Source organism: Adiantum capillus-veneris, chromosome 24 (genome assembly GCF_014529385.1).
Source record: "Adiantum capillus-veneris isolate H3 chromosome 24, ASM1452938v2, whole genome shotgun sequence".
In the NCBI taxonomy this organism is placed as follows: Eukaryota; Viridiplantae; Streptophyta; class Polypodiopsida; order Polypodiales; family Pteridaceae; genus Adiantum; species Adiantum capillus-veneris.
Window position 1 is genome coordinate 15094721 of NC_140954.1, and position 26452 is coordinate 15121172.

The 26452-nt window shown below is 42.7% G+C and overlaps 1 protein-coding gene across 2 annotated transcripts; it reads right to left on the bottom strand.

The window, feature by feature from the left end:
• Positions 1-6129: 6129 nt before the first annotated feature.
• On the bottom strand, positions 6130-26093 carry LOC147425992 (Transcription factor TFIIE, alpha subunit). Of its 2 annotated transcripts, XM_086499362.1 has the most exons (11): positions 25979-26093; positions 18425-18485; positions 17877-18002; positions 8665-8785; positions 8118-8246; positions 7934-8049; positions 7672-7855; positions 7382-7585; positions 7050-7304; positions 6820-6982; positions 6130-6696 (listed from the first exon to the last, which is right to left on the bottom strand). In XM_086499362.1, exons 2-11 carry the CDS (start codon positions 18451-18453, stop codon positions 6560-6562), a joined length of 1464 nt encoding a protein of 487 aa, XP_086355488.1. In that variant the 5' UTR covers positions 18454-18485; positions 25979-26093; the 3' UTR covers positions 6130-6559. The 2 variants fall into 2 exon arrangements, with proteins under 2 accessions (XP_086355488.1, XP_086355489.1); XM_086499363.1 differs by lacking the exons at positions 18425-18485; positions 25979-26093 and adding an exon at positions 18205-18252.
• Between the last annotated feature and the right edge of the window lie 359 nt (positions 26094-26452).

Consider the following 26452-nt stretch of genomic DNA (forward strand, 5'->3'; position numbering starts at 1 on the left):
ATAATTATATAAAACGTATAGTTTATATGTTAAGTATATAGTATATAATATATAGATTTATAACATTAGTATAATATATCTTATAGTAAATATACATATAATATATATATAATAAGCGTACGATATACGTTTATAATATATAATTATATAATATGTATAGTTTATATGCTAATAATATAAGTCTAATGTGCATAGTCTAATATGGATACTATATACTCTATAATATATTCATGTTATTATATTAAATAAGTATATAAATTAACTATAAGTATATACTATAACTATAAGTATAAGTATAGCTATATTTTTATACTATATACTCTATATTATATGCATACTATTACATTAAGCAAGTACATATATAAGTGTATATTATAGGTATAAGTACTATGTAGGTATTAGTATAAGTATATAAGTATATCATAACTATAAGTATAACTCTATATATATCATCTACTATACACTCTATATTATGTACATACTATTATATTATATATAAGTATATAATATAACTATATACCATATATACGTATAATTATATTACATAACAGAATTTTAAGTATATATTATATCATTATAGTATAACTATAAATCAAATGTATAGTATGTGTAGTATATAATATACCAATATAACTATATTATGTTAGTATAGTTCTATATGCTATATATTTAAATCCCATATATTTAAGTATAAATATCTAATGTAATTTAACTCTATATACTATATACTTAAATACCATATATTCTGTATATATTATGTCCATTTTAATTTTAAAGTGCTTAATTGGGGATATATAAAACTATACTCTACACAATATATATATATATATATATATATATATACATAGATATATATATATATATATATATATATATATATATATATATATATATATATATAATTTAAAAAATTCGTATATTTTATATATACTATGTTCTATTTTTTTAATGCGCGTATTTGGGGAGATTTTGAAAGCTTGAAAGGTTAACATATGGATTTGACGAAATGCTGATTCAAATGTATCTTAATGGCTATGATTGTGCATATCTTAAAGACTGAATATTCCAAATCTATTTAGAACAGTTTTCAATAAACGCATTAACTTCTTGCACATGCATGCTTTTACACTTTCTTTGTACCTTACACACATTCTCTTTCTTCTCTTTTCGTCATTTTATTTACCTCAAGTATTATTCCTCCCTGTCTACATCAAACTTGACAGCTACATCTACAGCTATGCTTTCATGGACGATTAATGGTGCTCAAATGGATTATAGAGTCTCATTACGAAATGGAGAGCTTCTACTTAGTGAATATTTTCTTTAAAGCTTGTTGCCTCCTTCCATTAAGTATGAAGGCTTGCAAGCAGTCTTTCAGACAGGGAGCTCAGAGTCTAAGGTCAATGTGTTGCCAAGATGGGATCATGAAGATCAAAAGCATTACCTTCTTGACCATACTTTATCCTCATCTTACCACATTATTCATTCGGATGACTTTGTTTATGTGTCGTTGACAGTTTAGAAACAAGTGAAGAAGTCAGTGATTCTTCTATGTTTACTACACCATGTAACAAAAGTTTGACTACATCACATTTAAATGTTGATATTGATGAAGGTACAAACGCAATTGTTCTAGAGACAGTGGAACTAACCAGGTCAGCAGAGCCCTTTCAAGACACACAAGATGGGGTGGAGCATACAAGGCAAGATACATCAATCATTTCATGGATGAAAGACAAAGGTAAATCGTGTAGGTTGTCTAAACTTTTAGAGATTTGTGGACGTCCCAAAAAGGTTGATGAGCTCCCAAATTTTTTTAATGGCAATGTCTGTTTTGAGCTTCCTCCACTTCACAACAATAAAAGGATGCTCGGTATGGAGCAGAAGTATGATGGTCACCTTTGGTCTCGCCCAACATCGACCAACATGGCCATAGATTGCACTGTGCGTTTGAGTTATTGTCTTGGAAGCCTACAATGTTGCAGAGTGACATGCCCTTTTTACCTTGGTGAAAGGAGATATAGTGATGCCTTCTTTTCATGGACATTTGGACAGACAAACCAGCATGGGCTATCCTGCTAACGAAGATAAATCTAAAATAACCTGCCACTATTGGGACAGAACGGTCACTTGTTCAAATGTTTACAAGTGTATGATCTATTTTGTGATGCCAAAGGAAAGAATAATAACACGTTTGGTGATCCATCTAGGAGTGCATGACCACAATGTACAACCAAGAACTAGAGGTACAGCTCTTGAAAAGGTGTGCAATCTTGTTCAGACAGTTTTAAAGATTGAGAAGGGGGGTCCTAGAAAAATACAAATGTTAGTTGTTCGCCAAATTCTATTCCAATCTTTGACTAAAGAAGATGATTTAGAAGCCACTGATTACTAAAGCTTAACCATTTTCTTGAGGAAATGATGCCCCTTGTTCAAAATAGGGATTCAAAAGTACTGTGTCAAATGAGAAAGCTGAACAGGGTCAAGTTGTCAGTGATGGATACGACAATAGACTATTGCTGCAGAAACGGTGTGTTTTTTCATTCTTTCATGGAATCCGTTTTCCAGGCCAGGGTGGGCCTAACGATAAATGTTACGTATTCAAAATGTCCACAAAAGGACCTGTTTCTGGAGTTGAACTAGTCAATAGAATGAGGTGAGGAGAGACAGGATATTTGAGTAGTGCTTGGGTGCACTTTGATCATACTCATCAGATTGAAGGATGGGCAACTATGTCCTGCTCGATTTATGATCCTAGGTACAAGTATGATAGATAACATGTTTTGATATAAGACAACTTCTATTACTTATTTGTTCTATGTGTACAACATGACAGCATTGCAGGTGATAGCAATATATGAATGTAAAGAAGAAGACGACGATACACACATCTTGTTTTGGAGAAATTTAAACACAGTTACGGAGAGGTGTGGGCATGAACAAGCAGACTTTGTTGGATTTATATATGATGGCTAATTGGCTGGCAATACGAGTTGTATACAATGGAGGATGGAGCGGTCGTGTCTTTTCCATTGGGAGCAGAGTCTACACAAACACACAAAAAAACGTGTCGCTATAGATAAACAAATGCATCACATTGAAATTTGTGAAGCATGGCGCTTGGCAAAGACTACAAATGAAGCCTCTCGTATAGCTTCCAGAATACAAGAATGGTGGGTGAAATATGTGACAGGGGATAATAAAAAAGGCTTTACAGAGAGAGTTTAATTGGTGGGAGCAACGGATTTCCCATTGGGGAAGCTCTGAATGGAATATCAATCATTTCTTTGGTTCTTATTAATACATGAAAACAGAGTTTTACATGTTTATGGTTTTAATCGTTTTGTATTTATAGGTCACTAAGAGTTTATGGGAAAAAGCTCAAATTCCGAGCATAAACTTGTCAGAGAGCATCCATGCTAGTTGGCTGGTAGGTGAAGGTGGTAAACGTAAAATATCACTTTATGATGCGTGTCAGTGACGTTTTGAATGCATATATTCAATGTGCAAAAAGATTGGGATACACCACAGGCAGTACATCGGAATGGGTCTTTCCATAGCAGCAATGATGGCCAACTCCAAACGCAGAGAATCTCCAAATCCAACTCAGTTTGCGAGTACATTAAAAGGCTTGGTTGCTGGTAGTCCTTTGTATGAGGAGCATGTGATGGAAGGTGACAAAGAGATCGTACAACGGAGGAAGAAAACTAGTGCAGTCGGTACAAGCTCACATAAACCTGGATATGTAATGGAAGCAAGACAGCGCAAAACCAGAGGGAGACCACAGAGTATACATTTTGATAGAGAGGATAATGAAGAAGTATATGTTGTCACTGACAGTGAAGCCAGAGAGAGCATTCTAGTGCAGCCTCGGGAGAATTCAACAAGGTGTATTCAAGAAGTCAAAGTTGCCCACGAAGAGTGGGCTTTACGAAGGATGCCAGCCAATTGCATGAGGAAATGTTTTAGAATGGTAGGGGAAAAAAGTTGTGGTAAGAAATTACAGAGCCGTCAAGTGGAAATGATTGCCCCCTGTTTTTGGTCTGAGAGAACTTTTAAAGACAAGACAATTGCACAATGGATATGGTTCTGTAATTATGAAGTAGGTCACACACAAAAAGTACAGAGGCAAGTAAAATTCTCACCTGTCGTTCCTACTTTCTGGCAAGTGGATATTGGAAAAAACTTATCAAAGGAAGAGAGTGAGAGCTTGGTACAAAGTGGATTTCAATTTGCAGATTTTGCAACATCACTACGACGCATGAACAACACAAATGCTGCTCTTACACAAGGAAGCTCCAGTAGCAGAAAGCGTAAGTGGAGACATGGTATTTTCAAAGAAGCGCAAAAGAGATTGGAGTCAGTTGCAAGTATGGTTGCAACGTTTTTGGACGAGAAACTAGAAAGTGAACAACACATAGTTTTTCGGGTATTGACAAAGAATTGTTATGATGTACACATTAGGTAGAGCTTAGTTGCACCTGCGATTTTCAGAAGAGAGAATCCACACATAAAGCGTTTTTTACATGTAAGCACATGTATTATGTATATGTGCATATTCTAGGGCTTCAACCAAAAGAGCACATGGTTATTCATCAACCTGCACTAACTCCCACAGACCTTGCATTTGTATTAGGACAAACCCGCAAGATAAAGCCTGTGATGTAGTGAACCTAAATCTTAGAGAATGTCATGTAGAGGTATGCAATGAAGGAGATTTCTCTTATGTATTAGATGTGGAGTAGCTTTTCTAAACTAATGAGACTTTATGTGAATTCCTTTTTGTAAGAGAAGCATGCTTTGTGGTATCTGTCTAAACGATTATACAAACTCAAAACTAGGGCTTTTGAAAACTCGTATATGTTTTTGGTGTATATCGTTAAAAGAGACTCAAAATCTTTAGCCAAATTGTTGCAAGATGATAGATGTTTTTTGTTGTTTATAATATTCTGATGTCTTTGTTTTGATTTTATTTTTTTTGTCGTTAAAAAAGGCTCTGAATCTAAAATCAAAAAGCTCGCAAAAATGGTTTTGATTGCAAAAGCTCACAAATAAAACACACTCTCACAAAATAGAAGAAAGGTGAAAAAAAGTAGACGTTTGAAAAAAGTAAGTGATTTATCATTAATGACCTTGTTTTCAAAGCCTTCAAAGAGAGATTTTGTATCTTCTAACAATGATTTTGTGAAATACAAAATAGAACAAAAGGTACTCCAATACTTTGAGCCCCAAATTTAATGGATTTAATTGTTGAAACCACCTAAATATAGCAGTTCCGACCAAAGTGACTAAGACATTTAACCGATCACTAAAACAGGACCATCAAGACCCAAGATAGAGGAGACAACAGTACCATACATTTGTATACGTATCAAATGGACTATTCTTTAATCCTTAGATTTACAAACAACCCTACTCTAACCATTTTTTGCCCTAATGTCACAAACTAATGTTTAATGGGAATATGCTTCTTGCAAACGAAGTACAAGTATTGAACGAAGGTCTTTACACACCCACACATCCACCTTTACTAGGTTATGATCCAACGCCACTAACAAGGATTTTAATCATATTGAACCTTGAATTTTACACACCCACATCCACATTAACCACTAGGTTATGACCCTTATGCCACGGAAGTGCATTTTGAGCTTATCATTGAAGAGACTACTAAAGGTTTGCGTGAGTTGAAATGGCACCAAATCAAGCTCTTAGTAGCTAAGAGTGCCTCAAAGGTAAAGCTTGAAATAAAAACCATGTTTGTGAACAAAGAGTACTTATTTTCCTTGGGGTTACTTTTACCTCGAAAACCTATGCTTTGGCCTACTTAAGTTCCAAAATGCTTCTTTACCCCTTCATGATAAGAGTATCCTATCCTTTCAAGTATCTTGTGGTTGTTTGGACATTTTTCCCCATGATCTCATTGTAAATCTTTCAAGGTTTTTCCCGTATTTCTTATATATGGACCTTTGATTGACTTTTTATGTAACACCAAGGGTCACAAGCCCCACCTTTTGCTCGGGAGAAGTTGTTCCAAATTGCTGCAAGAACGTCTTTAAAGAAGCCGGCCAATCCATGCAGTAATGACAAGCAATTCCAATACAAGAACCACAAAATTTTAAGTATGTCTCATTTTAACATTGGTTTTCATATTTATTCACTTGTTTTGAGGCTCAAGGAACTCCAAAAAACTAAAGTTGGGAAATCATTAAAATGGTACATAGATGCATAAGTCGACTGCACCACAATGGGCTTGCAGAACTCTTAGCATAGTGAGACTTTTCGTCCCTTTGCAATCTGCTGCCATACCCTTGTCATGAAATAAACCTAACCTCACTTCATGAATCAATCAGCTTTTGGTGGACATACCGCTTTCTAATACCTTCACACCAAAAGCATCACAGCAAGACTTGGATGATGTCCATAACATCAATCCCCACATTCTACAACAATGTAGATGCTGTGCTGCCTTTTAGCACACTTTTGTAGTAATGTAGTTGCTTTGCTGCCTATAATCCCCACAGATTGTAGTGGTGTATATGCTCTGCTTAGCGCAATTTTAACCGTCCTCCCAATCAATGTCGTCATCATCCCTGCCATCATCCTCCTGTCGATTAGTACCAGCTTGCTCATGTGTTTCTGGATTGTTAGTTCCAAGACCACTTTCTTGAGTTGAAACACCTTCATCAAAAGTATCTTGCATAGAACAAAAAATCAGAAGCACAGTGATTAGGTTGGAGCTTACCAAAGTGAAAGAGCAGTGTGACCCTCTCCACTTTTGCAAATTTCACTAGTTCTAAAATTTAAGAAGAGACATACCAGCTTCCTCCCATTCAACATCCTCATCGTCTTCTTCTCTCTTGGACTTCATGCCCACCTCACGCTCTGATGCTGCAATGGCGTCACTGTTGCCCAAAGAGCCAGTAATGGCATCTTGTTGTCTTTGCATCAAAGCAGCATAATATGCCTTTGCATACTCTTCCTGCCAAAAAAACCCCAAAATAAGATTTGCATTCCCGGAGCTGTGTGAAAAAATGTTGTCTGGCCACCTGTAACTTCCTTTGCATTGCTTCCTTGTCGTCCTCGAGCACTTTTGAATCTATACTTGCTGCAGTGGTTGCCAAGCCATCTGCGAGTTTCTGGTCTTCAGACTTCGCCTCTGGCTTAACATCACCGCGTTGCTCTGCAGTTAAGTTCATTCCATCTCGAATCATCCATGGGGGCAGTACTTTCATGGGCCCCCCAGCTACGTTCTCTTTGGTATCTTCCTCTTTGCTTTCGGCACCCGCGAGAGATACTTCGACCTACACGCTCATGTGCCGCAATCAGGAAGAGGACTCACAACAGACTTAACAGAAGTGTAGTGAACGAAAAATCTGACCTTCGTTTCACCCACAAAAGGCATGGGAGTTCCTGAATGTCCTTGTGCATGGGATGCCTTCGGTAAGTTAGTGATAGCTTCACCATTAGGAGCTAATCTTCCTGCAGCTATTGCTCGGGCCTCCCAGGCAAGAAGATTACCATAATCAGGTGGCGTCAAGTCCTTCACTTTGTTTAGTTGATCCATCAAAGGTTTTAGCTGCTTCTGCAAGATGGAGAAAAGATGAAGAACATAGTTCCTTGATTTGACCTATCATGCCAATTTTGAAACAAAGCTCAGCCCCTGTTTACCTCTAGTCTTTCATAGAGATCTTTAAGTTTCTCTCGTCTTCGCCGTCTAGCATTATCTTCTCCGTCACCAAGTTCCTCAGCGGCAAGCTTGTCGCTTTCTGCAACAAGCTCGGCATTGCAGTTCTCGCAGTGAAAATTCTCATCAAGAGGGCTGACAAGAAGCATTGCATCAAGGGCCGAGTACCTTCATATGAGAAGCACCTCATTTGAAGAACATTTGTTACTGAAATAAGCAAAAGATAGGCAAGTCTAGAAAACTTGCCTCCTTGCACAATTGCTGTTTGGACACAGATAATGCTGGACAGTGTTTCTGTCCTCCAGTTCATCTTTGATCTTCTTTTTTGCTCTATGTATTCTGTACCTTACAATGTCATACACCTGGAGAATCCACAACAATATCAGTACTTGTGTTCACAAGCAGCCAAATACTAAAAAACGATAATTACCTGGGCATAATCCAAGCAACAATACGAATGTGTGTGGAGTTTTTGCTTCTCCTCTCCCTCCCGTTGATTCATTGATCCATCGTTGGTTGCTGCAATTGCTGCATTATAAGCTTTTACTCCTTTGGCCGTCTGAAACAGTTTGAAACCGTGCTTTAGAGAATCCCTTCTCTAAAATTGTAAAGTTTGGTCTTCCCAACTTTGACACCAAGGAAAAACAAACCTCTCTAGTTTAGCCTCTTCCTAACAGGCTACAACTCCACAAAAAATCATGCACAATCATCTAAAATTGGAATTGAACCGACCACTGTCAGCCAATCAACAAGATTCCCATATTTCATGAAAGCAACCTGATTAATTGTTAGAGCATAGCGAAAAAGTTCACCCACAATGTCCCCGCCAGGTTCCTTGCCAAAATTCATAGCACACCTTGGAAATCCCTATTCTACAAAGCATCTTGGGCTTTGTGATTGTGTATGCATGATAACATTGGAAAGCAATCGACAAGGTGGAACTACATTGAGGTTATTGTCTGGATCAAAGAATTCACCTCCCGACGATGTTCTCGAGCAATCAATGCTTCTTCCTCTAAAGTACGTAGAGTTCGCCTTAACTGTTTTGGATGCAGCCGTAAATTCTTTGCCAAATCATCCTCCTTAACCCATTGTCGCCTGTCAGTAACTGCTGTTAGATGATCATCTGGTGATAAACCAGTATCAAGGTTGCTAGGCACAAAAAATGGTACCAAAAACACTTTTTTCAAAAGTATTTCACAACAATAGTAAGAAAAAATTCAAGAAACAATGTAATATACCTAGATGAATCCAGGATAAGCCCAGATTCACCCTTGAAGGAAAGTGCAAGGTATAGACCCATGGTAGTCACCCACAAGACAATATAACCATCAGCTTCATCATGCATAGTATCGACTAAATACCATATAGATATAGATATTCATGGTAAAACTTGGGAGTATGTGGCTACTAGTAGTGTAATGTATACATTATGGCCATTTGAAGGCTGGAAGTCCAAATGGGACGAGAATTGACTACTTGGGTTCTTGTCGATTTTAAAAATTTAGTCTCACTAGTCACCACGACGATGATCCAGCAACGGAGTTTGATAAAGATGGTATGGTGTAACAAACTTGGACACTCCAAGTCAAGATTCTACCGCGACACAGCAGAGATTCGCTTCAAAACAGTTCACAATTCACAATTGATTCAACACGGCCCGGTGGAGTTCCGTACCTAGAGATATTGGCCCCAAAGACTGACGCCCCTTTTGGTGTTTCTTTTTGTATTAATCTGTATCTCAAAGTACAAGGAGTGGGAGGGGTCTCACTCTCAGACTCTACGTCCAGATGCTCTGAGAAGTGGGAGCCCTGCCCATCTATTTATTGATTACGAGGGATGTCAAAAGCAAAGCCCCAAAAAGCTGCCATCTTTTAAAACAAAGGCTTAAAATAAGCAAAGCCCAAAAGCCCCTCCAAAGCATGGTTACCAGGAACGGGAAACCGGAAAGGGAACAGGGAACGGGAACGCGGAACAAAATGCCATTCCCTGTTATGAATACTCATGTTTGAAACACGGAACAGGGATTCGGAACGGGAACTTGGAATGGGAACGGGGAACGGAGACCTGAAAACGGCCATTCCCTGTTACTATGCTCCAAAAGCTGGCGTAAAAATTCAGCTGCGTAGAAAAAGCAAGTCTCCGTAGAGCTGCCACGTCAGCCCTGCTGCCGCATTCTGCGCCGCAAATTGCGGAGGTCCGTACGGTTGCCACGTGGCACTGGCGGCCAACCGGGGCAGGTGTGTGTGTGCAGTGGGGCAGCCATGTCACCAGTTTGTGACATACCCCCCTCTTGAAAGCATTGTAATCGCCCTCGATTACGCCTGCAAAACTATCACGTGACACATCCAACCCTGAGTGTCCGTGGACAAGCTGCAGTATGATCAAGGTTCAGTCATTCTAGATTTAGAAGTGATCTGGCACTTTTGTGAGTCTGTTCACAGACCGTGCATGACCAGTCACTTAGTGTAGATGCATATCCTTTGGTTACACACAGTATGATCATAAGCATTCCCATCAGAATCCTTCAGGGTAATTTTCCAGTGCATTTAGCCTATTTTCCCTATTTTTGGCATACCCCCCTCTTGAAAGCATTGTAATCGCCCTCGATTACGCCTGCAAAACTATCACGTGACACATCCAACCCTGAGTGTCCGTGGACAAGCTACAGTATGATCAAGGTTCAGTCATTCCAATCAGTCTAGATTTAGAAGTGATCTGGCACTTTTGTGAGTCTGTTCGTAGACCGTGCATGACCAGTCACTTAGTGTAGATGCATATCCTTTGGTTGCACACAGCATGATCATAAGCATTCCCATCAGAATCCTTCAGGGTAATTTTCCAGTGCATTTAGCCTATTTTCCCTATTTTTGACATTTTTCACTTATTATTTTTAAGTGACTTTTGTTGGAAAGTAGGTAGGGCAAATTGAGTAAGTTTGTATATAAGCAAACCTAGACTAGCACTAATTGGCAGAAGAGGCAACATGAGCACCATCGCTCAACAGGCAACTTCTCAGCAGAATCCCAAGCCCTAGCGTTTTTGCTCCACAGCAACCACCTAGCGTTTTTGGACCAGATCAGCCAGCGTTTTTGCTCTTGCAGATCCCTGGCGACAGAAGACTCAACAAGAGACCTAGCGTTTTGCATTTGCAGGCCATCCAGCGACAACAGAGCCATTTTCAGCCCTAGCGTTTTTTATTTGCAGATCAACCCCAGCGTTTTGCAGATTTACCGCGACGGAACATCAAGAACCATCAGCGTTTTCAGTTTTCAGCCCTCAGACACCGCAGATCAAGTCCTGAACCTCGCAGATCTCACCTTCCCGCAGCAGTTCCTTGCCGCACGGTCAGTTTCCGCAAGGTTTATAGATTCAGCCCGAAAAACGCAGATTTCAGCATCTGCGTTTTCAGCGCGTCGTCGTCGCATCGTCGCCATCGACATCGTCATCGACATAGAGTCAGAATTCAGCAGATAAAGATTTGCAGATTTCAGCCCGTCTCGTCATCGTCCTCATCGTCGTCGACATCGTCAGCAAGTCCAAGCATTGTAGAGATTTGTGCAATCATAAGTAGACCGCTCTCGCCAAAGAGAGTGGGGCTTTCACAGGAGGGTTTTACAACGTCTCTGGTGTCGTATTCTCTTCTCTCTCTATCTCTCAGTCTCATACACTTGCACGCACAGTGTCCATTTACTTTGTTTATGATCATTGCACTCTCTCATTAAGAACGGAAGGCTCTCCCTTTCATAAGAACAAAAGGAACCTTGAGCACAGTTCGGAGCACTCATCTTGAGAAAGAACAAACATTCATTCCGCTGCACCTTACAAAAACAGATAGAAGCCATAAATTGTCTTAGCAGACACTGACTGTTAGTATCAACGCACTAGGAACACACATCTAGCACCAATCAACAGTCACATCACAGGACATCACATGACAAATCACATTCAAAAATTTATTCAAATCTCAAACCATGATTAATCAACAACGTATTTAGCAATCGCATCTAGATCCACTCGGGACCTCATAGATGCTGGATTAACTAATCCTTATTGCAATCACATCTATCGAGATCTTTCAGACCGAAATGCTGCAGTCATTTCGTCTATCAGTTTCTGCACTTAGAGAAGTCAAGAACAAATCAGTATCATATTATCGGGAATTCCAGTTCATGAAGTCATACAACAGAATACTGTCAGCTCACAGTATCCCTGAAACTCAAAAGAGACATTAATGACTTTAGTATCAAAAATCGGAGCAATCCCCTCTTGTGCATACTTGCTACACCAAATTCCGCCCAGCTGAGTCCGGGGTTCTATTTGGAATAGACTATGCTAAACCAAATGCTTCAAGGTAAAGGTTCACAATCTGAGGAGTATCTGTCAGGTCCTCCTGCTCCATCCACTTCGCATCCAATGCGGGATAGTTCTTGAATTTAACCAAGAACCGCCTTATCATTTTACCTTTTACCTTTCTATCTTTATGTGCCAAAATCTCTGGAACGAGTATCTCCTCGTTTTCCTCCACTTCGGGTTGCTCATCTGGCTTCCCATCATTGGGCACATCGCCTTTAAAAGGCTTCAGGAGACTCACACGAAAAGCATTGTGAATCCTCCAAGTATCGGGCAGCTTCAGTCGAAAGGAGACATCATTTATCTTTTCGGAAATCTGGAAAGGTCCATAGTATCTCAAGCTTTGGAAAAAGCCGCTCCTTTCCCTTTTTCTTTCTCAGGCGTGCTTTCTCAAAACGTAAGAGCACCCAATCGTTCTCCTTTAATTTCAAATCCCGACGATGTCAATCTGTTGCCTTTTTGTGTCTTTCTTGAGATTTCTACAAAGCCTCCCGGACCTTGGCAAAAGCCGTGTCCAAGTCCCGTGTGTACTCGTCGGCTTCAAAAATCTTATCTTTCGTGCTAAAGAAGGGTGGAACCTTCGTAGCACCTTCAATAATCTCAAATGGCGCCTTCCCCGTCGAGGAGTGAATCGTGTTATTGTAGGCAAATTCCACCAATGGCAAATACTTTTACCATTGAGTCTTCTTATCCGAGATGTAAGACTTCAATAAATCCAATACGACTGAATTTGCGATTTTCGATTGCCCATCTATCTGCGGGTGGAAAGATGATGAGAACTGCAACCACATGCCAATGTTCTCCCAAATAGCCTTCCAAAACAAACTCGTGAATCGGGGATCTCTGTCAGAGACAATTGTCTCAGGCATGCCATGTAATATGAAGACCTGGGCCACAAACAGTCTCGCTAAGTGATCCGGCTTGACTGTTTTCTTCACTGGAATGAAATAAGCTTGCTTGCTAAATCTGTCAATAACAATCCAGATACCATCGTGCCCACTCTGTGTTCTCGGGAGATCAAAAATGAAATCCATTGCAATACTTGCCGAGGAGCGGGTGAGTATGGGTAAAGGCTGTAACAATCCCTATGCTTTATGTTTGTCAAACTTGACCTTCTGGCATACCAAGCAACTGCGTACAAAATCGTTCACGTCCTTCTTGAGTCTCGGCCAAAAGAAGTATCTCTCCACACCTTTCAAGGTGGTAGCAATGCCGCGGTGACCCGTAAAAGGTGGACAATGGCATTCGGTTAAAACCTTTTCCCTCAACGGCAATGTAACGCAACATCGTTTTCTTCATCAAGTAGCCATCCCGAATGGAATATGTCACTACTACCTCCCCATTCTGTATCCAAGTGAAAATATCTGCAAAATTTGTAACTGTGGCATATTGATCAACCATATCCTCGAAGCTCCTATGATGTATCGTGGAAATAGCCAGAACCAACGGCTTCAGGGACAAAGCCTCCGCCACCAAGTTCTTCTATCCCTGCACATGGACAATCTGGAAGTGAAACTATGACAAGATGTTTGCCCACCGCATCTGCTTTTCCAATAGCTGCTTCTGTGACAAGAAGTAGCGTAAACTCTGGTGATCTGTGAAGACCGTAAAATCAGCTCCGAGTAGGTAATGTCGCCACTGAGTAAGAGCATGGATAACTGCCAAAAACTCTTTCTCGTATATCTGTGCTGTCAATTCCAGCCTTGAGAACAATCGGCTCTCGTAGGCAGTGACATGGCCTTCTTGCATTAAGACCGCACCCAGACTACGACCACAAGCATCACAATATACTTCGAATGACTTCTGCAAATCCAGCAAAGTCAAAACTGGTCCTGCAATCAATTTCTCTTTCAATGTCTGAAAGGTAGTCACCTCTGTGTCCCACGACAAAAGAACTCCTTTTTGAGTCAACATATGCAAAGGAAAAGCAAACTCTGCAAACTTTCTAATGAACGGCCGGTAATAAGAACATAAGCCCAAGAAGCTTCTAACTTCATGGACATTCTTCAAATCGGGCCAATCACGGATAGTATCTATCTTGGTCGGGTCCATATGCACTCCTGCTGCTGAGACGATGTGTCCCAAAAAGTGTATCTCGGGCAGGAAAACTTCACTTTTCTTTGCATTTATCACCAACTTGTGATCTCGTAATGCCTGAAAGACCTATAGCAGATGTTCTCTATGTTCTGCTTCATCCTTGGAGAAGACAATAATGTCATCAAAGAAAGTGCCCACAAAAGCTCTATACTCTCTAAAAATCCTGTCCATTATTCGGTTAAAGGTCGCTGGAGCATTGGTAAGCCCAAAAGGCATCACCAAAAACTCAAAGAAACCGAAGGTTATCCGAAAAGCTGTCTCGTAGACATCTCCCAGCGCGATTCGAATCTGATGATATCTGATCTTCAAATCGATCCTACTGAAACAAGAGGATCCTTGTAGTCGGTCTAGAATATCATCAATCCTAGGAATCGGAAATCTGTTCTTGATGGTGATTTTGTTGAGAGCTCTATAGTCAATGCACATTCTCCAAGATCCGTCTTTCTTCAAAACCAACAACACCGGAGAGCAATAAGATGAAGTACTCGGCTGGATAAGACCCTTTTCCAAGAGGTCTTTCACTTGGTTCATAATCTCTTCATTCTGGGCTCGGCTCACTCGGTAAGGTGGCGTGCTTCCAGGTATGAGATCAATGGTATGATCCTCAGGACGAGCTGGTGGCAACTCACCTGGCAAGCCCTCAGAAAAGCAATCGGCATGAGTGTGGAGAAAATCTTGGCGTTCTTTTTCTAGATCAGACATATTTGTCCTATGATCATCATTCAACTCTTTCAAAAAGATCGAGTAAACAAACAGACTGGATTTCATTAATTTTGAAACGGCCCAAGCCGATACAATAGGGGCAGATTCGCCCTTAAGTTTCACATCAAGTACAATGGTTCGGCCCTTTTCTGTAGTTAGTGTCGCTTTCTTTGCTCGATAATCGACCACGGCGTTGTTCTTATGGTACCAAGGGACTCCCAGGAGAACATTACAGCCTTCCAAGGACATTATGTAGAAGTCCTTGTGCCCCAAATACCCCTGACAATGCAACCGAAGTTTGCCAATGGCAGGTGTAATGACCACGTCCCTATCGGGTGCCGCTAGAACTGCACTAGAACTGCGCTAGAACTCCCATCCGATCGGGTGTAATCTCGAGCCGTGCCGCCAATTCATGTGAAAGGAAGTTGGCCTTGGCTCCTCCATCAAAGAAAATCAGGACTTCTTGATCTTTCACTTTGTCCCAAGCTCGACAAAGTTCTGTACTCTCATCAATCGTGCTTGGGTCAGTACCCATGCAATGTGGAACCAGTCATGCTTTCATCTTGCCTTTCCGTCCACGTTCCTCAACTGCTTTTAAACTCTCTGGCCTTTCTTCATCTTGTTCTTTATGTGCCTTTTTACGGCACTTCGCGGAGATATGTCCTTGTTCCCCACATCCAAAACACTTCCCCTCTTTGATGTAGTTGGCTCTCTCCCGAGGAGTGAGCCGCGGTCGTGCATCCTTATCTTTCTGATCTTGGGGGCTCTTCTTCTTTCTACTTTCATTTTTAGAAGTCTGTTCTGTTTTCTGCGTCACGATCTCATATGTGGGGTAAGTCAAACTACCTGAGTGTATAGCAAAGCCCTGTTTCGCATGACTCATCAGTTCTTGAATAGAATCTGACTTTTGCTCTAAGCAGTGATCTCGGATCTCCGTAGGAAGTCCCAAGGTAAACCACTCAATCTGTTCTTTAAACGAGATCTTCTTAAATGAAGAAGCGGGTAGAAAAGAGCTCCAAAATCTCTCGCAATATGCGTCCAAGGTATCTTTCTTGGTCATCCGGAGATGGTTCCAAGCAGTTTGTATGTCGCGTTCGTATTCCCGAGTCAACCAAGAAGAAATAAACAGTCTTTTAAATTTCAGCCATTTAACTGGCGCTTTCTTGTTCAACAGAAAAGTGGACCACCATGTTCGAGCATTTCCCTTGAAGTAAGAGGTAGCCCTCCAAATCTTGGAGTGCTCTGAGTAATGCCCTCCAGAGAAAGCTATATCAAACTGCCGAATGAAGGCCAAAGCCCTTGAAGCATCTCGGAATCCAGAAAAAGTGTCAAATTTAATTGACTGTCCACTTCTTTAAATTCTCGAACTTTCTTGCTTTTATCCTCCAGAAAGTCATACTGATTGGCTTTATAGAAATTCTTCTTTTTTGCATAAAATCTATGATCATCGGAGTCCGAACTATCTGAAGACGAGTCCTTTGCAAAACTGTCAAAAACTAGGCGAAACTTAGGCTTCTTTGCCTTTTTCTTGCCCTTTCCAAAGCTTTGCTTTTTGCTTCGCTTTTTCCCTTTCCTGTCTTCTTCGCTCGACTCAGAAGAGCTAGAAGAACTGTCAGAAGAAGAAGAAGAAGAAGAAGAAGAAGAAGAACTGGATACTCCTTCAAATCTGACATGTTTCTTCTGTTTTCTTGCCGAGGCAAAAGCAGATTGACAACCCAAATAACCCGGGAAGTCAGTTCCTTTCTTTTGCTTTTTGTCGTGCTTTTTGGCTTTGTTCCTTGCATCAAAAAGCTGGGTAATCCGTGTATCAACCACCTCTTCCAATTCTTGCTATGTAAACATCCTCGGAGTATGAGGTTTCTTGAGCGCCGGTTTGAGGGGTGGTTCTGTGGCTTTCTGCCATTGAGAGTGCACTTCGTCGAAGGATGCTTGAGTCAAAAGTTTGGCAAATTTCGGATCCTTCGCAAGATTGATCATCATCTTTGTCGCATTCTCAACCAATCGTCGACCCTCCATCTCGTCAATCTCCGCCTGAGTAGGCCAAGGCAAGCCGTACTCCTCGTGAGAATCTTCTTCGTGATCTCTTCCCGCATCCCCAGATGCAGAGGAAGTCAATCGATCTCTTTTTGAATCCGTAAGTGTCACGAGAAAAAGGATCAGATTTCCCGATAGAAGAGAAATCGGCCTCGCTCTGATACCACTGTAACAAACTTGGACACTCCAAGTCAAGATTCTACCGCGACACAGCAGAGATTCACTTCAAAACAGTTCACAGTTCACAATTGATTCGACATGGCCCGGCAGAGTTCCGTGCCTAGAGATATTGGCCCCAAAGACTGGCGCCCCTTTCGGTATTTCTTTTTGTATTAATTTGTATCTCAAAGTACAAGGAGTGGGAGGGGTCTCATTCTCAGACTCTGCGTCCAAATGCTCTGAGAAGTGGGAACCCTGCCCATCTATTTATTGATTACAAGGGATGCCAAAAGCAAAGCCCCAAAAAGCTGCCATCTTTTTAAAACAAAGGCTTAAAATAAAGCAAAGCCCAAAAGCCTCTCCAAAAGCTGGCGTAAGAATTCAGCTGCGTAGAAAAAGCAAGTCTCCGTACAGCTGCCACGTCAGCCCTGCTGCCGCATTCTGCGCCGCAAATTGCGGAGGTCCGTACGGTTGCCACGTGGCACTGCGGCCAGCCGAAGCGGGTGTGTGTGTGTACAGTGGGGCAGCCACGTCACTAGTTTGTGACATATGGAACGGTATGGGGTTGACCACTATGAGTATGGGATGCAACCTCGACCAGAATGTGAAGTTCTTGTGCAGATCCCTCTATGAGGCCAATTGAAACTCTCACCCTGCGACTTTACTACTGACACAAGAGGTTAGACTTGCAGGGTAAATGGAAATATAAATTTGCTGCAATGTATGGACTCTCTCAATAAATCTCCTTCCTCAACCATAACTTCTGTTGAGTTACAGTGACAGAACTGTTACAAAGAATCAAATAAGGAATACTGTGGCAGGATACAGACAAGTAACGTCAAACCTGGTTAGCGCATCAAGAACCACCACTGCAATGCCTCGATTATCAAATTTTTCTGTTTTGGGTTTATTTGCTCCCTTTGCATTCATGTCATCATCATAGAATGCTCTTGCCACTAGCTTCACCAGCCTGCAAATATGATCCAAGAACATAAATTCCCTTACAATGTTGCAAAGAAACAAACCTCCCTCCATATGTTAAATGAATATGAAAATGGCTCAGGGAAAAACCTCCTTGTTTGGAGTTTTCAAGAGTGAAATCAAGCTGGTGAAAGCTGTGGAAACTAAAACTGTTGGCTATCCATACACAGCATTATAGAATAGGTACTTACTGAATCCTAATTCTTTAACTTAAAATGGTTGCCAGACCCTGTGACCGTCACCCTGCCGATAGCCACTACAGCAACTACTGAAACAAGTGGACGTTTGGGAGGAAGGGGGAAAAGAGGTATAGTACTTTTACAACTCCTAGAGCAAACTCATCATCAACAATGAACTTAGGACTTTTTCCCTTCCTCCTCCAACCATAAAAACCGCAGATAAAGCCCTTACCTGCGAAAAGGTTCAGTGCTTGTGGCCATACTTGAGAGTCTATTATCTCATCTATCGGGAACTGAAACACAAAAGAATAAAAATCAAAGGGTTGGATGGATGAATTATTGTACACCCTAGCTGCTCAAGAAAATATGTAAAAATGCATATATTATGCTTCTTTGTTGAGATTAAAACTGATGCACTACAAAATCACGCACGGCCAATAAAAGAACTCTCTCTCTCTCTCTCTCTCTCTCTCTCTCTCTCTCTCTCTCTCTCTGCCTATTACATAAAATCAACCATAGGTCCATATAAAAGAAATTGGGAAAAACCCTGAAAGGTATACAAGGAGATCATGGGGAAAAATCCCAAATCAAACCACAGGAAATATATAGTGATAAAGATACTTGAATCAGGTCGTGAAGACTATGTTAAGACTTACACCACTCTACTGCTTCACATAGGGAAAAATCCCAAACCACAAGAAATATATAGTGATAAAGATACTTGAATCAGGTCGTAAAGACTATGTTAAGACTTACACCACACTACTGCTTCACATAGGTCTAGGGAATACTTGTATGGCTAGTATGTCTCCGAGCTGGCCACTCACTGCATTGTCCGGGCGCCCACTTCTGGACCGGCCGGCCACCTTGTCTGGGCGCCCTCATATTTCATTTATTTCTTGTTGGGTCGTGGGGGGATTTTTTAGGCATTGCCCTACCTCCCCTTGGGGACTTGTTGGGGTACCCACTTCCATTATCTGATCATTGTACGGGTCTTCTTGTTTTGGTAGTCAGTGGGGGGCTGATCGCCCCCTCTTCCCTACACACCAGCGTTTTTGTCTACTCTCTCTCTCTCTCTCTCTCTCTCTCTCTCTCTCTCTCTCTCTCTCGTGACCCATCCAACCCTATGTGTCCGTGGACAAGCTACAGCACGACAAGGGTTCAGTTCAGTCAAGTCAGTCTAGAATAGGAAGTGATCTAGCACTTTTGTGAGTCTGTTCGCAGACCGTGCATGTCCAGACACTTCGTGTAGATGCATATCCTCTAGTTGCACTCAGCATGATCATAAGCATTCCCATCAGAATCCTTCAGGGGAATTTTCCAGTGCATTTAGCCTATTTTTCCTATTTTTGACATTTTTCACTTATTATTTTTAAGTGACTTTTGTTGGAAAGTAGGTAGGGCAATTTTGCTAAGTTTGTATATAAGCAAACCTAGCGCCAGCACTTTCTGGCAGAAGAGGCAGCAGGAGCACCAGTGCTCAACAAGCAACTTCTCAGCAAGAACCTTGGTGGCGTTTTCTCCTCCAAGCAAAGGAACCCTATCCCTAGCGTTTTCATCAACAAGCAGCTAGCGCCAGAAGATTTCAGCCTTGGCGTTTTTCATCCTAGCTTCACCGCCAGACAGTCCCAGCCAACTAGCATTTTGCCTCCAAGAATCCATCGCCATAGATCACCATCCTTGCCTGGCGTTTTCAGCATATCAGGATCGCCCTCAACCCTGGCGTTTTCAGCAGATAAAGACCAGCAATTTTCAGCCATTAAGAACCAACCATATCAGCGTTTTTAGGAGCAGATTCTTCAGCGATTTCAGCCAGCAGAATTCAGCCTATCAGCGTTTTTGGACAGCCGATAAAGAGTAGCAGATTTCAGCCATAGCGTCAGTCTCGCCATCCCCGTTGTCGACATCGATCTAGCCTAAACTTGCATCAGTCACATGCATTCAGTTTGTACCAGTTTGTGCAATTAATAGTAGACCACTCTCGCCGACGAGAGTGGGGCCTTCGGAGGAGGGTTTTACGTCTCTGGTGTCGTATTCTCTTCTCTCTCTATCTCTCAGTCTCATACACTTGCACGCACCGTGTCCATTCACTTTGTTAAGATCATTGCACTCTCTCATTAAGAACGGAAGGCTCTCCCTTCCATAAGAACAAAAAGGAACCTTGAGCATACTATGGAGCACTCATCTTGAGAAAGAACAACATTCATTCCGCTGCACCTCTCTCTCTCTCTCTCTCTCTCTCTCTCTCTCTCTCTCTCTCTCTCTCTCTCTCTTCCGCGTACACGCACTCACATGGTATCAACAGCTTCAGTTCTCGATGATCCAATGCGCATACTCGCATCAGGTACTCCTCCCATGATCAGATCAGCCAGCGTTTTTTGCATCGGCCAAGCAAGCGCAGAAAAAGGAGCTTTTTTGTCGCGCAGGACCTCACCTCAACTTGCATTTTTGCATTCAAACCTGGCGTTTTGCATTCTGGCTGCCAGCGCTGGCCTATTTGGGCCTTTTCATTGTGGAAAATCCCTCTCCTCTATTTGTGTTTTTAAACCAGATCTGGCATTTTCGTCAGGCTGCAGCGTTTTTGAAGCAGAGGAGGGGAGAGCGCTATGCCCATTCCAATCTTGCCTTTCCACACCGGCTGGCACCGGTGCCTTGCTAGTCCTGTTCCTCTTCAGATCATCAAATTTCAGCCACCTACCACTGCTATTTTTCTCTGTTTTCAGCCATCTGACGACTGTGCACTCTGAGATAAACCCTCAATACACCCTCTGCACCGCTCCGGACCATGCCGGGAGCGTACAAGCACGCTGAAAATTGCTGGGCAGCAGCGTTTTCATCACCTCGCAGTTGCGTTTTTGGGTGGACAGCAGCCACTTGGCTTGTGTTTTTTACAAAGGATGAAGTTACCTCCTGCCAAGACACCATCCGATGGTCGTCCATGCGGTCTCTCAGTAACTGCTGCAGTACACAGTATCTTCAACATCGGCTTGATCATCTACGGGTGTACGATCCTTGGAAGATCCATTCATTCCAAGCATCATTCGGCGGTTGCGCACTCCAGAGGGGGTGGTGACTTGTGGTTTGCTATGGACACACCTATGCACTCCTTAGAGGAGTTCGCACGAGATATGGCCATGCTCATGGCATATGGGATTCCAAGTCCCGACATTCCCAGAGAGGACACCACCATCATCACTTGCTTACACAGGAACATCTACATGGACTTAGGGAGAGGATCTTAGTTTTCTTCTTGAACAGTTTCATTGCTTGATCTACAGACTAGAGTGGAACTTCAGTGCTTTGGACTTCTTGGAGAGTTTACCCGCGAGATGCGGGAGATCACGCATCCCGCGACTACATCTAGAGTCACCCAGTGTAGTTGCTCTTCTATACTCCTGATCATTTGGATTGCTACCTTTACAGTTTCTTACACTCACCCTCGGTAACCTTACAACAGGCTTTACTTGTACGGCTAGTATGTCTCCCGACTGGCCACCCACTGCATTGTCCGGCCGCCCACTTCTGGGCCGGCTGCCCACCTTGTCCGGGCACCCTCGCCCTCACATTGCATTTATTTCTTGTTGGGTCGTGGGGGATTTTTCTAGGCATTGCCCTACCTCCCCTTGGGCACTTATTTATGGGGCCGGGGGGGTACCCACTTCCATAATCTGATCATTGTACGGGTCTTCTTGTTCTGGTAGTGAGTGGAAGGTTGATCGCCCCCTCTTCCCTACACACCAGCATCTCTCTCTCTCTCTCTCTCTCTCTCTCTCTCTCTCTCTCTCTCTCTCTCTCTCTCTCTCTCTCTCTCTCTCTCTCTCTCGCACACGGTGATCAAGTCTACACAAATTTGCCCGAAGTTGTCCACCTTAGGCGATGTAGCGAAAACCACAAATTCCAATGTTGGGTATTTGACTGATATAAAGCATCCGCTGTAAAAACCTCCTATAGTGGATGCTTTTACCAGCCAAGGGATTGTAAACCCCTAGGCCGTGCCACCAAAATCATCCGCATCCACTTCTTGATGATGTACTCCAAAAAGTATGTGGATCTACCACACAACCAAACTATAAGAGAGGCAAGAGGGACGGTGGACCCACTCGCTGTCCACCTCAAAGCCAAGGGAAGGTACCAAGATGCACAACTCTCTGACCAAAACAATTTCCCTAAGGCCTCTCTAAACTGACTCTCAAATAAATCTGCAAATTGTTGTTCATTAATTAGAGTGGGCCTCCATGATGGCTTCATGACATGGGGAACAATTGCATGGTTTTGCAATTTTTGGGGTCACACACCTTTTTTCAGTGCTTGTCGACAGATCCAGTCTTCATTCTTACTTCCCTAGGATATAGACCGGGCACTCTACAAATGATCCTAGATGGGGGTCACCAGTTGTACTTCTACCAGCAGGACAGTTTTCACTACGATATGTAGCATCACACTTTGGATCATGTGGAAGCATCGACGTGCTCACATTCTGGGCACACAGTCCTCTCCTACATCCACCATTCGACAGCCATTTGAACTAAGCTGCTACATACTCTTCGTCGTCAATGGGATTCTTTAGCCGGCCCCTCCAGAGTAGCGGAGTAGTGTAGATGCACCTTTCTTCACACATGGGCGAGATTGTCAGATCTTTTCAGCCGGGATCATGCTTACATCAAATGGCACTATGCATCTATTAGAGTTCACGCATCTCTCTTGGTTCGTCCAGTCGGTTCCAGTTTCTCCCAAGGACAGGTGTTAGGGAGTGAGGGCTGTTCTGTGGCTATGCGGAGCCAGTGTAAGGTAGGTTTCTCATGACGGGTTGTGTCTAGCCATGTTTAGCCGTGGGTTTTGGCTCGGTTCCATGGCCATTAGGCTCCTGCAGACTCAGGATATTTTCCCCAGCCTTGCAGGCATTTTTCCCACTTTCCAGTTGCCCTTGGTGTTCTCTTTTCCCTATTTTTCTCATTTACCAAGTCGTGGGGGCTCATGAATAGATGGCCGACCTGGGATCTGGGGGGTATAGAGTGTAGGCAAGGGCATACTACATAGGAGGCAGTCAATGTACACACGCTCTGTGTTGTAGATGGGTGCTGAGGAGGGCATCTTGCCCACCGTTTCCTTCCCCAATCGGTGTGTCACGTGCAGCAGAAGAGAATAAGGATTTGCTCGGATCTAGTACTCCGCACACAAACACAAGGGACACTTTACTTCACTTGAAAGAACTGAACTAAATTGAAAGAAAGAGAGAGACGATAGAGAGAAAAGAGACGACACAAGCATGTCGGGTCCCTACCCTCAAGGGCCCCCTTGCTCTGTTGCCAGAGCAAGTACTTTCTTTATTCTTGCACAATGTTGCTACAATGACTAAATGCTGAGATGCTAATGCTAATGGGTACTGATGCTACTCATGCTGGGTATTGAGGTACTGAAGGGGTACTGAGGTACTAAAGGGGACTATGTCGAAAACGATGATGTCGACGACGGGTAATGAGGGTTCTATGTCAAAGACGGGGAGCCTGGAGGTCGACGACGAGGTCTATGTCGAAGACGAGGTATTAAGGGTCTTCGTCGAGTATGACGAAGTCGACGACAGTACTATGTTGAAGACGGTGATGTCGACGACAGGTACTACTGGTCTATGTCGACGACGACGATGGTGACTGTGACGATGACGACGATGGTGACTGTGACGATGACGACGATGGTGTCATCGTCAAGTCCAGGACTGCAATGATGATGACGAAGGTGTCATCGTCAAGATAGGGATCTGCAATGACGATGGCGATGGTGTCATCGTCAAGATAGGGACTTCGACGACAATGATAATGGTGTCGACGACGACGGCGTCAAGGCTAAAAACTGAAAACGTTGGGCTGTCTGCTGAAATCTGAAAACGCCAGGCTGATCTAGGTCTTCTTCTTGTTGAGAAAACCCTAGGGCTCCTGCTAAGGTGCTGCTTGCCTGCTGGGTGCCTGCCTCCTTGTGTCCCTGCTACTTCTAAGTGCCCAATGGGTTTCTTTTATAGATCTTTAGCAATTTGCCCTACCTACTTTTCCAACAAACTTACAAAAAGAATTCCAAAAGTCACTTTTAATAAAATGACTTATAAGAGGTGGTTCACGTGGTAGAATGCTTGCATGATGAAATGACTGTTCTTGTGCAAGAGAAGGTATGCAACTATGACTGGCCTGGACATGCACGCCCGGCTAGAGGCTCACAAAGTGCCAGGCTCAGTCCTAAGCTAAGACTCATGCTAGACTATGGCAGAAGTGCGCACGTGACACTGTCACAAATTGCTTCTGTACTGATTTCTATAAAATGCGATGGCAGCTTTTGGTGCTTTTGGGGCCAAATAGTTTTGAGTCTGAATTTTTTCATGCAAACTACTTTTCATAGACCAAGGGCCTTTAAATATGTGCAGAGGGCTCAGTCTCTGGCACTCTTTCGGGTGAACATGAAGAGCGCGAGTATCGACATTGTACTGAGTTCAAGTAATATAAAGAAATACCGAAAGGGGCGTCAAGGTTTGGGACTAGTACTCTCAAGGGTGGAATTCCGCCACTCCGTGCTGCATGTGCTCTCTCTCTCTTTCGACTCACTTGTTATTGAAATGCTAAAAGTCTGTTCAGTCTGTTCTTTTCCGTTGGCACATTGCCCGTCCCGTGAGTAACAGCCAGAGGCCAGCACTCAACCCTAGCATTTTTTAAGGGCAACAGACGCAGAGTTTGGTCATCCTCCTACGATGCACCAGCCCCTCATGGCAGCCTTGTGATCACATATGCAGTGGTAGGGATTCTCATCCGAGATCCAGATCCACATCGAGATCTAGCCAGGAGGAGATGCACCAAATCTATGCTCTCACAGCATGTTGGAGGTAATTTACATGTGTCAACCATGTCAGTGGTCTCATGTGCACGAGAAGTTGGCAGTGTCAGTAGCAATAGCAGTCGCAGTCGCAGTCGCAGTTGTATGCACCTCGGGTCTTATCCCAGTGGCATGTCAGTTCTATGCAAGACCACTTGGTCACTTGTATAAGCAGCTTGTTATTAGCATGGATAGCCTCTCTCTCTCTCTCTCTCTCTCTCTCTCTCTCTCTCTCTCTCTCTCTCTCTCTCTCTCAGATGTCCTGTCTCTTTCTACCTCAATGATCTCTCTTCATTACAGGTGTGCCTTGTTCATGTGTTCGCCATTGCAACCGCCGAATACGTCAAAGAGGGTAAATGTTACGATTGTGAGGAACAAGGGCATGTGTTTACCAATTGCCCTAACAAAGCATCAAAAGAACAGTCAGGGGACAAGCTAGAGAGTTCTAAAGCAACAGAGGAGCGAGCAAAGAAAGGAAAGACAAAAGCAGGACTGGTAGCAGATTTTGTGGAGACCAACCCTAAGCAACTGAATGGAAGTACAGAGCTCTGTAGAGCGTGGGGCAAAATGCAAGATTAAAAAGTCCTTATCTTCTCCGGCAGAGGAGCCAAGGCCAACTTCATTTCGACTGAATTGACAACTCGACTTGGAATTATGCCAGATGAAATGGGACTAACGGCTGAGGCAGATCTCGCGGCACCTGTTGCCATTACATCATAGGCAAACTTCGGTTGCATTGCTAGGCTGTGTTGCACGAAACATTTCCAAACTGGAAACGTCAACCTGCATATATGAACATGAAACGGCAATCTACAGAACTAGGAAACGGCGGGGTACACCCAATTGAGAGTAGCTAACCATAAAGATATGTTTAACTACGTTAAAAGCAACCTGACTAACAAGATTTGCATCAACACATGAGTGGAACACGTACATATGAAAGCTTCCCTCGCTTGCGATCGTGCCGAGAGGAAACTTGTGTAGAGTTCTAGAGTTCTCTGAGTGTTGTGCAGAGAAACGTCTACTCTCTGTAAAACATTTTTTCGTTCTCTAATGGTAGGTTCATTATTTTATTCATATGAATCTATGCAGATTCCTCTAATAGGGACATACTACTACAAATAATCCTCTAGGAACACCACCAGTTAAAATGTTAACGCCGTTTCGATACAGACGACGGACTCCAACTCGAGACCTGATGAGCACAGAAGCATTTGGCCTAAGCCAGATCGCCTCTAGCAGCTCGATGCTATGGCAATATTTTTACCGATATAGTTTTTTTCATAGGTCTCTGCCCCTTCATCGCCCCTTCATCACTATATGCTCTGCGCCACTTGGAGTGCCCCCCGTTGCGCGTTTCCTGCACATTGCTCTGCATCTCTCATGTCGATCCTAGCATCGCAAGTGT

Coding starts and splice junctions, on each gene's coding strand:
- LOC147425992 (XM_086499362.1), bottom strand. CDS start 18,453: ATGGCCACAAGCACTGAACCTTTTCGCAG. Junction 8,050..8,117: donor GTTGCTTGGATTATGCCCAG/GTAATTATCGTT, acceptor TGGATTCTCCAG/GTGTATGACATTGTAAGGTA. Junction 6,983..7,049: donor CAATGCAAAGGAAGTTACAG/GTGGCCAGACAA, acceptor TTTTTTTGGCAG/GAAGAGTATGCAAAGGCATA.